The sequence below is a fragment of the Etheostoma cragini genome, chromosome 3 (genome assembly GCF_013103735.1).
Source record: "Etheostoma cragini isolate CJK2018 chromosome 3, CSU_Ecrag_1.0, whole genome shotgun sequence".
NCBI lineage: Eukaryota > Metazoa > Chordata > Actinopteri > Perciformes > Percidae > Etheostoma > Etheostoma cragini.
This window is the reverse complement of record NC_048409.1, coordinates 26,811,750-26,825,100: the sequence shown is the minus strand read 5'-3', so window position 1 is coordinate 26,825,100 and position 13,351 is coordinate 26,811,750. Positions and strand designations below refer to the sequence as shown.

The following is a 13,351-nucleotide window of genomic DNA, read 5'->3' as shown; positions in this document are numbered from 1 at the left end:
AGTAGGAAGGTGAGCATGTGACAGGGAGTGAATCATTATCCCATCATGCCAGCTGGTGAGGATGTGACACTTTGCCTGACATTAGTTGAATGACAAAAATCTCTAAGCTAAGACAGGAACTGAACTGCTCTCATGGTTGAAGAAGACCCAACCTATGGGGGTCATTCAAGTCTGCCAGGATCGGTATGTCCCACCCCTGAGTGAATCCTTCTCTGCTCTGATGGAACCAAATTCAACAGCAGCGGCTGGGGAATCTAAATACTTAATTGTGAAATCCTACAAAAAGCCAGACGTAGGAAAATGTAATCTGTAAAACACTGTCCAATGCTTTGACAACTGTGGATTTTAATAAGAGTTACACAAAACAGCCACATGCCGAGAATCAAAATCAACACACCTACAACGCTGTGTGTGTGTGTGTGTGTGTGTGTGTGTGTGTGTGTGTGTGTGTGTGTGTGTGTGTGTGTGTGTGTGTGTGTGTGTGTGTGTGTGTGTGTGTGTGTGTGTGTGTGAGTGTGTCGCGTTAGGTCACGGAAATGTTTTGCGGTAATGGAAAAAGGAGGACAGGGCACCACGGCCGAGCTGAGCCGAGCAGAGCTAGAACTAGCAGTGTGTAAGCGCCATTAGTGAATGTAAATAGATAGATAGATATTTATTAATCCCCAGACAAATGGGAAATTACGGTGTTACAGCAGCACACGTTCATCAGTCACACAACACAGAATATAAATATAAATCAGATACTAGGAAAAATATACATACATACAAGATACATGAAATAATAATAAGGTTAATACAGTTCTGAAACTGCAGAAAAAAAAAAATTACTGCTTTCTTCGAATCTTCTAATAAAGCTACACTGCACGGTCGCCGACAAGATGAGCTTATTGGGTTCTTATGCTTCAAAGGCAGAGCATGAAAATGAGATGTGCTAACTGAATGACTGACATATAGCACAAGAAGGACTTTACGCTGATGTATACTCTCATATTCTTTATAGAAATTTATGCAAAACAGTCAGAAACTGCTTTACTTAGCCCGACCTGTAATTTTTCTATGTAGCACAGTTCATTGACAGGTATAGAGTCTACTGTAAACTACTGTTTATTCGTTGAGCTGAATAATGCCGGTTTAAAGAGTAAAAGCAAAACGTGAATTCATAAACAATCAAGCCTTTTAACCCTTGTGTTGTCCAAAGTGTTTTATATCAGGAACATGGATTTCTTTCAACCAAGTTGCCCACAAATAACATGGATGATTCCGTACAACATTCTTCCGGTAAAATTAATGATTACTTTCATTGAATACTTTGGGTGTTTTATTTAATCTTATATCATTGGAAAAACATTTTTTTAATGGTTTCAAAACAGTATCCAGACTAAACTTTGACATCTACCCATCTGTGATCCACTCAACATCCTCTGATCTTAACTATTAGTGAAAATAATTTATAATTTCTGCCTTTTTTAACTAAAAATGTATGTGTAATTTGATATAAATGAGGTTTGTTGACCATGAATTCCAAGAATAAGTGTAAAACCTATTATTAAACCAGCTCAGGTTTTAAAAAAAGCACCAAAAGCATGGTAAAAGTGACAAATAAATCAGAAAAAGCAACAAAATCATTGGAAAAGCACAAAAAAAGTATTAATTTTCAATTTTTCAAAGTTCATGGTTAACGGGAAGACAACAGAAGGGTTTACATTACTGTATCATTGCTTATTCTGTTACATATTCATTACATGTTATGCAAGTTCTCTTATATCCTGTAAGGTGACATGAAAGACAAGTAGTTTTAATAAGCATGCACCATTTGTTGATTGCAAGGGCAGTGTTGTTTCTGAATTTTTATGAGTGGGACATAATGAGCCAGCGGCATGAGATGTCCTGGTTGATGGTTTATGCAGTGTTTGCTGAACTTTGGATTGGCTTTTGGTCAGATAGTGTCATTTGTCTTTATGTATACTTGCGTTAGATAATTTCTAGTTTTCTAATGCGACCAAAAGTTATATGTAACATTCTGTCCTGCTGAGAAGACATAATGTTTTATGATTTTATGACTGCTTTGTAAATGAATTGTTGAGCTGTTTAAAAAGAGCACAGAACAATCGTATGACACCCCTCTACTAGTTTATAAAGCCAAAAAGCTGTATCTGTTATATAAACAGTGCTATATAAAAACTTGAGAAGTTTTACATCACCAACAGATATTCAAGCAGGATGACACAAAATGAATATGTAGTGAGGGGCTGTGTCACACGTCACAATCCATTAACAAAGTAAGCAAAAAATTGTAATACCTCAGGCAGTTTATTGTCTGTGATGCAAGAAATATAATGATAAATGTGCTGTATTTATATAGCGCTTTTCCAGTCTTAACGACTGCTCAAAGCGCTTTTACATCTACAGGAAACATTCACACCATTCACACACATTCATACACTGGGGCTGGGGCTGCCGTACAAGGTGCCACCTGCTCATCAGATAAACATTAATACACATTCACACTCCGATACGCAGCACCGGGGGCAACTCGGGGTTCAGAGTCTTGCCCAGGGACACTTCGACAATGACTGCAGGGGCAGGGATCGAACCACCAACCTTCCAATTGGCAGGCAACCACTCTACCACTGAGCCACAGCCACCCCTGAATCAAGGTTTGAGTACATTTTTCCCTCTGATATGCTCCACACATCAGCTTGCTGCTGATTTCTAAGCAGTAATTCATCAGACAAGAAATGTAGGTTTGTAAAAGCAAAAGAAAAAAAAAGCCAACCCACAACCACAAGCGTTACTTGGAGGAGTAAAAAAAAACTTTTCTGGCCAACCGCTTTCCTGCACAAGCCAAGGTCATTGCAGCAGTCTAACGGGGCTGGCAGCACGTTCGCCCAGCGTGCACTCATACCTCCAAAGACTCGGGTCCTCGGGGTGTAAACCACAAGCTCCTGCACTTGAGAAAAAACCAGGGTCAAGCTGATGATTACATCGAGAGGAAGGGCTTGCCAAGTGTTACTATCAGTGCCAAATGTCTCCTTCTATCCCGCACACCTGCTCCATTTTTCATAATTTCCATTAATGCTCTCTCACTCTTTTTATTGGCACCCACATTGATCACTCTTTCTCACACATCCAAAGTCAGTTCATTTCACACCCACACTGGCATTTTCCATCCCAATTTTTTTCTTTCTTCACAATGTCACCGATTCCTTTGTCACTCTGAGTCTCTTCAGATTCTTAAAACTTTTTAGGCTGTCCAGAGGCACATATGTCATGGTCCCATATGACCACATCAGTCACAATATCACTCAAAGGACATCAGATGCTCTATTTTAAGCTTTTGATTTGCACTGCCACTTTAAAAAAATACCATTCCTTTAACAAAATATATGGATAGCATTAGTACAGAGCAGGGATGGATTGTATTGTCATAATTATATCAAACCAAGGATACGTTTTTTGACGGAGCACAAATATTATTTTTAGAAGCATTAAAAACCTGAGTGCAACATTAATTAGAAAGTGAGATATGAGATACTTCTATCTCAAAATGTATTTAAAATAGTTGGCCATGCTTTCATTTTCTATAGATGGGTTTCCGAGCAATATAGCTATGTACATTTCTAAAATAAGCTAGAAATAATCTTTCCTGACATTGTGGCAACATGTTTTCTACCATCCTGCTGCACGCATACTCGATTGTTCCTTGATTAAACGTCCCTTTTGGGGTCACCATAATTTGTACCATGATGCACTAAATAATATGAACATCTAAAGGTCATTTATTCAGTCACGTATTGTATTTCTGTTTTCTAGGCTTTTTACATCTGTTGGATTATGCACAGGAATCAAACCTGACTCTGCTTGAATTGACGCCCTCACCACAGTTTTTAACTGCAGCGGACCAAAGACCACTTCTTTGAACTTCCGGATATAACAACAGTTTTCATTTGACAAAAGGTTTCCAACACTGTAGCCCCTTTGTTTCCAGGGGGAAAACAACCTTGAAGGCTGAAGAATGAAAGTAATAATCATGATTCTTTCCCTGTCCTTCTTTGCAGTCATCATCTTTCAACTGAAAAATACAGCATCCGTTTCTTCATCTCCAGTTCAACTTATGACTCAGCTAAGTTTACAGAACAGATGGGTTTAAGACAGTAAAGTTTTACCTGCCAGAAGATGGTATCTATTGTGCTGCCCAGGAAGCCTTCTCTCGTTTCAGACGACAGGAGTTTGGGTCCAAGGATCGTCATAAACTCCTCAAAATCAACTTGTCCATCACCTGACACAATAAATAAAAGACACATTATTGATTGCTGATAATGTACTGATATTTGCATTGTTTACAACTTTTTTCAAAGTAATTGTGGTTGTAAACCAGACCAAACCCATCCTGAACATCCCCAAAGGTGATGTTTAAAATAAAACCATCCCCACTCGATCCTTTTCATTGTGATAAAGTGATGAACAGTTATTCTCCGAAATGCAGAGAAATATCCAGGCTGCACAAAAAAGCAAACTTCTTTTGTTTCTTGGTCTGGATCTGAGGCAAACAGCCATTTACATAGCACAGAACATCAAGTCTTTGGGTTATAGAAGTTGTTATGAATTTTTTTTTTCTACAATGTGTTTGTAGAAACACCCTATGTCTGGGGAATATGGATGCGCTGGATGTGTTTTTGTCGTTACAATTTAAGCCCAGCACGATTCAAATCATTCAGTTAAATTTTTCCAGCGACTGAATCACTCACAACATGGAGTTCCTGCTGCGCACGTCGATTTCAAAAGTACTGATCTGGGAGCCTGCTGATGGTTATTGAAGCTACTGCCAAAACAAAACATCAAAACTCTGCATGTTGCACAAATTCTAACTAACCTTAAATCCATTCCCATTTTTCTCTGAATGGAACGTTGTTGTAAGCCTGGTGAGGTTTATTTACCTCCCCTGCAGTTTGTTTGAGTCTGGTTTTATTATTAGATGAACCAAACCTATATAGAAAGCTCTTGCTTAGGAAATTGTGAGAAGAGACGTGAAAAATTCAGTCAAACTAGTTGAGAATAAAGATCTATATGTTTTACAATAATGGGTTTGACATACAGCTTACCTACGCTAATGTAATATAACTAAAAACTATGACAAATAAAACCTAAAGAGAGAGAAAACCTCTAAAGACTGTAGCAAATTCTCACATTCTCTCAAACCCCAGTTTGTTCACTCATTTTCTCTTTTTGTTGTCTCGTGTTTTACACGTCGCTGTTGTAAAATTATTCTACTTCCTCATGATTTTTCACGTGTCGAATACATTGATTTATTGATCTTCCCACTTGCTCTTCCTGATTTCTGCAGATGAGGCATGGGACCTTGTCTGAGGTCCCTGCCTTTTTTGATGCTTTATTACAATCTGCCCCTACCCCCGTACCTCTGCTCCTACTCCGTGTACTGTGCCAGCCACCCTCGGGCATGCACTGCAATGTTTAATGCCACTAACTGCACTTGTATTCAAGCATATTCCGCAAGGCTGTGGGTCCAGGTGAAGTGCTGCTGAGATCCTAAGGAATAGAGGTGGACTCTTGGGGGCAACAGAAACTACGCACATAGCTTTAGAGTCACAATGTAATAAAAAAGGAGTCGTCTTGTTTCATAATTCTCCATATGACACACTGTTAAATACCTGTTTGTGTCATCCCATCATTTTCTGTTGTAGGTGATATGAAGAAGAACCATTTCATAAATGACAGTTTTAATATATTTTTTATATCAGACTCTGTTGGTTTACTGGATCCAAACAACCTTGTGGTCTGCTGTTTTTTAAAGGCTGCTTTTTTAATGCATGTTCATTCATTTTCCCCAGTTGGGAAAAACACACATGCTTTTATTTGGCTGAAAACAGAAAAGTTTTATTTACACAGGTTCAACCAGATGACATTACTGAACCGGTGCACCAATTGGTTTTAGTAACAAGTCATACTCTAAAAATCGGTTTATACTTGGTATTTACACTCCAGACTGAAACTCCTTTACCTCCATATTTATTTTGTTGTAACTTCCTGTTTTACCAGACGTACAGTACATAAGAATTCCATCTAAAAACACTGTGGAATATTTGACATTCACCCTAAAAATCCTGTTTGCTTCACCAAACACATCACAAGTGCACGCCGGCTTTTATTGTGATGTATCTGCAGTTTGCGACACCTTAACATTGTGCACCAAGTCACTGAGTCACTTTCTGTGTCTGTTATATTCTAAGCCACAAAGTCTCTTCCTGTGTTATGTCACAACCAAGCATCCTGATTCAGCTTAAAAATAGAACAATGAAATATTGAAGAAAGATGTGAAATCATGCCCCCTTTAGCTACAGTCAAACAAGTCAGATTAAAGACAATAGGGAATAAAACAAAATGTTTGTCCCAGTTGGTATTTAGTGAATTCATGAAGACACGGATAGAAATTTTGAGATTAGAGTCAAAGTTAGAGAAATGGCATCCAGGTCACTAATATCGGAGGAAAAACCTACGTTATTTATGCTGAAAAAAACAAAGGCTTGTGCAATGCTTTGATATGGGACAAAGAAAAGTAGTCACACCTCTCCATGAAGGGCAAAGTGAACTCAATAACAATCACAAGGAGAGGTCTTACAGCAGAGATAACCTGTCAGTATCTTCTGGAGATCAGCTGGACCTGGCCACTGGGGCTCAGAATCCATGGCTCTGGTCCAATGGGTCTGATCTCATTTATCTGCCAAAGCCTCCTCTCCTCCATGCCGTGTCCCTTTGATCACTGGCTCTTTGTTATAGTGTCGACACGCACCCATACGATAAAATCCTTTCACACACTGCTCTGTAAATAAGAGGAAAGCTTGTGACCGGGAGGTCGGCGGTTTAATCCCCAGACCAGCAGGATAAAATCTGGGTGGGGAAAGTGTAAGAGCAGCACTTATCCCTCCCTCATCACCACCACTGAGGTGCCCTTGAGCAAGGCCCTCAAACCCCAACCGCTGCTCAGTGGCCCGCAGATCAGACTGTGGTTGTGCTGTAACTGTGTGAATGTGCCAGGTTATCGTTGCAAATGAGAATTTGTTCTCAATCAATTTAGCTGGAGAAATAAAGGTTAAAAAAAATGTCACACTGCATATTTGTCAATTTAACTGTATCGTCTTCGATTATATCTTCCATTCCCTGTGTGATGCAACTGGTTATTTTAGCCCCTGTGTTTCCATGTGTTCAACGTGGTAGATAATGAATGAATTAGGGCTACGTCTAATAATTGTTTACATTAATCCCACAATTTACTTCATCAAAAATTGATTTAAAGATCAGTTGTTTTTTGAAGGATTCATCTATAACAAGTATTAAAGCTGCAGTTTGTTAGAATGTCTTACTTGATTGTAGCACCTTTTAAGCTATTCATCAGGCATCAGGCACCTTGTGCACACTGTTATTTTTAGCGTATTCTGCCGTGTCCCCATGTCAGATCTGTGTGTAGAGGGTTACACTGTGCATTACTAGTGGGCTTTAAATTTTTAAATTGTTCACATAATATCGACTTTAAGGACTCTGTCATTCCAAGGTTATGATGATAGCCTAAGCAAAACAACTGATTGGAAGCGCTCTCTTTTCCTCCTACTGGCCAACTGCAACTGGTTGCATCTTGTCTTATACACTCTACTAATACACACCATGTTAGTTATGTCACTATTTTATATTTTAAATCAGATGGATTCTTTGCACCTGAAAGCTTCTGTAGACATAAAGTCAGTGTGCAGGCCTGTTTCTTCATTTGTTGTTCTAAAACGTTTGATCGTCTCTGAGTGAGCCGTCTTTATCGGATAGAAGTTTGGAAAATTAACAAACACAAAGCCCTCGCTAGGCAGCTAGTCGATCCTAACATTCAATAATGCCTAAGTGAAGAAAAAGTATTTGCTAATGACATCAATTAATACAAACAAGTTTACCTGATTTAGGACTACAGACTACAACTCCAACAAACTTATATTCAATACACGGAGACAGAAAGAACAATGAGAACCCAGGGAATAAATGAATAAACAGCATTACACTTCCTGGGACCAAAGATGCTGTGACCTTCGTCAGTTCCGAAAGTAGCCTTGTCTGCTTCTTCAAGTTGCAGCAGACAATGCAACAAGACCCAGCCCTGAGGCACATAACCAGCTACGGTCTCCTGAGATTCTGAAGCAGATGAGTCAGAAGAGGCAGTCTAACATCTTAAACTTTAATATTCAGCCTTCTCTGAGTAAAACTGAAAAGCACTTATCAAGGCTGTGATAACAGCATGAAGAATTTGAATATTTTCCCAGTGATCTGACATTTGCATATTGCATTTTTCCATCCCAGCTTCATACAATTTTAAGAGTCCATCTTTTGAAATGTCAATCACAGTTAGAGTTGACAGCTTGGCCTATACCTGGCTTTGTACAATGCTGTGTGCAAGCAGAGGGATTGCTTGTTTATCTGTTTTCTTTCTGCTTAGAGTTTTCTCTCTGAGGACAAGTGGTTAAAAGGTCACCGTAAGGTAAGAATGATACTGGAGAAATACATGTCTAATGATTCTTATTTTACTGTTTTAACAGCAGGAACCACAAGAACTCACATTCTCACATTCAGCCTTTTCCCAAAGATTTCAGTCCTGCAGCGAATGCATTGATTCTGCAATGAGTTATGTTCTAATTGGACAACCAATATGAAAACCAACTTTAATCAACAATAACTATCCACACGGAATGTGTGCATACATTTTATTCATCTCGCATGTTTCTTTCTTAAGCATGTTTTCCCCATGCAACAGTTTTTCTTTGGTGCTGTTATGTTTCAAGCAGAAACAACGAGTGGTTGAGATGGAAATGAATACACACTCAATGTTTTATACATGGCACAGAGGAATATGTAAACATTTTATGTTGAAGTATATCTATGCATAATGTAACACAAAAGAGGAGGAACCCAATCTGCATTGCACAGTACATTTTTACACCCGTGTGTGTGCGTGTGCACATGTGACTCACCGTCCATGTCTAGTCTCTGCATGATGATGGCCAGCTCTACCTCACTAGGCATGTAGCCCAGAGACCGCATGGCCATACCCAGCTCCTGTTTGGAGATGAACCCGTTCCCGTCACGATCCAGCACCTTAAACGCCTCCCGGATCTCTGCCAAGACAAACAGGAAATCGACTCAGCATCTATTCAACAATGCCCAACACACCCTGCTTCCGAGTTGCACAAATATGACCACTCATGCATGTTCATTTACAGCACTGTGTGTATTACACATCCACATGATGATTTCTTCACACCGTTCTCTGTATTTTTTTGGGATCGATTTTTTGGCAGTGATACACGGCTTTTAATTAATCTGGCATTTAATGAAGTCTTTTGGCATTTCAACCTTCCCCCTCGTTCATCATCATTCGCACACCTTTCCACCTTCCGCCCTCCCTCTCTTTTCCTGTCAGACCCAGCTTTGGGCTGCGCAATATGCAATTGGTCTTGCACCATTACCCCAAGTTAACAAGATCAATTCCGCCCATCGATTCATTTTCTCCACCTGCTGTCACAGCCCCTCTCACCTTTGCTCGCTTTAATAATTTCACAATCATTGACCGTAACCCTTCATTCCTTTACTCTCCGTATTTTGTTTCCTCCTTTGTATTTCCAGAATATTTTTAATCTTTCAATTAGTTCATCATCCAATGAAACAGTTAAATTAGAAAGTTTGAGGGGTGGGGTTTGTTAAGTAGCCCTGCAACGGACATAGTATTTACTATACATCCCTTGATGAAAACAAGTCAAGTGAATTTTATGTATAGAAACAAAGTCTGAAATCTGCGTGAAAAAGCAAGGATTGGAAAAAAGTCAGAAGCAGCACGTTGAAACAGATTTTTTTTTCATCTTTTCTGTAATGATATTCCTCCTGTAACCCTTTATAGTCCGATCTTTACTGCAGTAAAACCTTAACTTGTTCAAATTACTTTGTCTTTGGCTGCAGCGTAGGGCAATAAGGTTCCCTTTGTGGTTTCTTATATTTTCACTTTTCTAGTGGCCAATCCTCATAAAACATACTGCCGCTACATGAACGTACAGTACATAAAGCAGGAATAAACATCATAAAACACCTTATAGCCCTATAAAAAAATACCAATTTGGTGGAATTCCAGCAGTGTGGATTCAACTCAGCAATCTTCTTCATTTTGAGTCGCCCCTACATTCTCCATGCACACTATGCATGTTACACACACACACACACACACACACACACACACACACACACACACACACACACACACACACACACACACACACACACACACACACACACACACACACACACACACACACACACACACACACACACACACACACACACACACACACACACACACACACACACACACACACACACACACACACACACACAGGGAAGTGCAGCTGCTCACAAACATGCAAAAGATTTAAAAAATGACAATGTGAAATAGTATTATGAAATGATCACACTTTCACTTCATGCACGAGCAGTTTCTTCAACTGAAAATCTCTTCATCCTGCTCAGCAAATCCGCCATCATAATATCAATGCCATACAAAGGTGCAAACGGCCTGGCTTTTAAAGGGAATGGGAGATGACACTCTGATTAGTTTATTGCATGTTACGCCCAAAACAACCCGTCTGATTAATTAAACCACTAAGTACAACCCTTTAGAACCTGTACCTTTGGTACAAACCCTAAAAGCACCTGCGGCAGGCGCTTCACGCCTAGCCTTTAGATTGCTTAAATAGGGCCCTTGAAGTTACTTGCTACTTCCACCCACTGTGCTACACACTGGTTATAGAAAATGACCCAAACGAAGTGTCACTCATTTGGCGAGAGCATTGTGTTTTTCTACGCTGTGATAAGAGTGAGTGAATGAAACATTAAGCTGCTTTACTAATTTAGTGGCCTGCTGACTGGCTAGTTGGTTAATTAGCGCTATGAGGCTCAGTTCAGCCTCATCTATGTTAGAGAAAATAATCACTTCATCTGATGTTTAAAGTGAATGAAAACAGACACTTATCATAAACAAGTTTGTATGTTTTATTTGTCCCCTTCAATAATTGCTCTTAAGAAATGTTAATTGTTCCCCCCATCTGTTTATGCCCATGCCTGTTACCATTGGGCTCATTAATACCGTGATGTGATTTGTCCTATTGGAATATAGAATATAAATGTATGTTATGTTATGCGTGAACTGCTGTCTTTTATTCTCTGCTGGCTGTAGAAAGAATTGCCCCATTCAGGGATAATAAAGTTTACTTGTCAACAATGCAAACATATTGTGTTGCAGAAGCGACATATTACTGTACTGACTCACTGCAGAGACACAGTTGATTCCGTAGTTGGTTCACCGGCTGCTCACCTCGTCAGTGGAAGGAATCAACAGGCTTCGCTGCGCTATAATGAATGCATATTTCATAAGTGCGCCCACAGACAGGAGAGGGTGTATGGCAAGAAAAGAGAGCGAAACTAACAGGCATCTGGTGTTTTTAAATACAGGTGGAATGTCACTCCTCTGAAGAACACTAGGACTGCATGACATGCATGAGCGCACTGTTCAGCACTGAATAATTTCAGATTGGAAAGTGAATTAGATGGTTACCTCCCTCCCTCCCTCCCGGGAACTACAGAGGCAACTTTTTTTTTCTTTGAATGAACATACAGAGGGCACACCCTGGATCTCTCTGCAAGTGTAGGATCCAACAGCAATAAAAAAAGAAGTCAAATTTAGTTATTTCATAAGCAAGATTCATACTTGAATTACAATTGATCACAATCTTTGACAGTTGCCAAGGATTTGTTGTAGTGCTCTCATAAAAACAATGCAGCAAAAGACGAGACAGAAAATATCCCAGAATGTTGTTACAAAGGAAGAAAAAATCCTCTTAACTGAGTGGAAATGTATTGCTTATGGTTTTTTTTTTCCTAGAGAACAAACTAACACCATTATCTGACAGCTTGAACCAAGTAATTGCCAAACTAAACCAAAGATGTCATTAAGAAATTAATGAGCCCATCAATCATCTCATTATCTGCTGCACTGCTGCCATTCTGAACCAGTCTTTTGGCAAATGATTTGGAACAACAAAACATAAATGGAGCATTAATGAATTGTCTCATGAAATAGAAAGCAGTGTTTCGACTGTGTTGAGCGCCTACAGTAAATAATGAGTAGTAACAGTCTGCGACCTGCATCAAAACAGCATGTCAACGCTTCCCCAAACAGCTGGTGCACCAGCATCATCTGTAACAATACAAACAATTATTTTGTCCTGAATTAAAACGAGCATCTCATTAATAAATATATCAGTAGCTCAGGTCTTTGTTGAGTTTCCGGTGCCTGGAGAACAGAATGTTGTATATTAAAATGACTCAACCTATTTCATTCACAAATGCGCTTCCTATCCATCAGAGACTCATGACACATGTGAATATTGTGTTGCTTTCCAACTCAACATTTGACATTTGGAACAGCAATATTTCTACCAGAAGGACTGAAGTAACAAGAAACTTAAAAGAAAAAGAATCCTAAAGTCTTAGAGTTTGGTAATGTTGTATGCAAAATATGCCTTGCAGTGTCCATGACTATGTCTGCTTGAATGGCTGGTGCCTGTTTACTTCCATTATGTAATCTGCCCACCAGCACATTCTACTTGACTTTTGAGATCCAGCAGTGATGCTTCGTGGCGTTGACACAGACACAGCTGGCACATGTGCTAGGGCTTTGACTTTAGACAACACAACTGCAACACAAAAAGAAAAGAAAACATAATCACACGATAGCTGCCCAGCACTCTAAGGTGCAATTAATTAACCTGTACCAAATCAAATTTTCTCTGCATGTTGAATCCCAAGGGTAATTAAGTGCCTGTTGATCAACTAATCAATAAATCAACTAATTGTTTTAGCTCTTGTTAGATGTATTAATGAGAACCTCATATGGGATAATGCTCTTAAACATAACAGGAACAAATACCTTTTTTAAATAAAATAAGATTTTACTGAATAAATTTACATTATATGTGTGAACATTTCTTTTGTTTTTTGTTTTTGGGGATTTTTTGGATGCAGAATGATTGTGATTCTTTTTATTTTGATCTCCGGTTCAATAATGTGTACACAAGGTTCCATATTTGGCTCCTTGCATCAGTATCATCAATGACTTTAGGTGTTTTAGGTTCCCATTGAGGAGAAAGAAAATACAGTCAGCACCCTGGACAGCTCCCCAAACTCCTGCTAAGACAAGCTGTCTGTTGCATGTTATGCCGACCTTAGCTCTAAATGGATTGTGTGTGTGTGTGTGTGT

The 13,351-nt window shown here is 39.2% G+C and overlaps 1 protein-coding gene across 2 annotated transcripts in view; it reads right to left on the bottom strand.

The window, feature by feature from the left end:
* Positions 1 to 13,351, bottom strand: part of caln1 (calneuron 1) — a 60,827-nt gene that overhangs the window by 28,536 nt on the left and 18,940 nt on the right. For both annotated transcript variants that reach the window (XM_034867451.1, XM_034867450.1), the window contains exons 3-4: positions 9,021 to 9,164; positions 4,167 to 4,279 (exon numbers count right to left, since the gene is read on the bottom strand). In XM_034867451.1, coding sequence (XP_034723342.1) covers positions 4,167 to 4,279; positions 9,021 to 9,164 — 257 coding nt within the window. The remainder of the gene's footprint in view (positions 1 to 4,166; positions 4,280 to 9,020; positions 9,165 to 13,351) is intronic.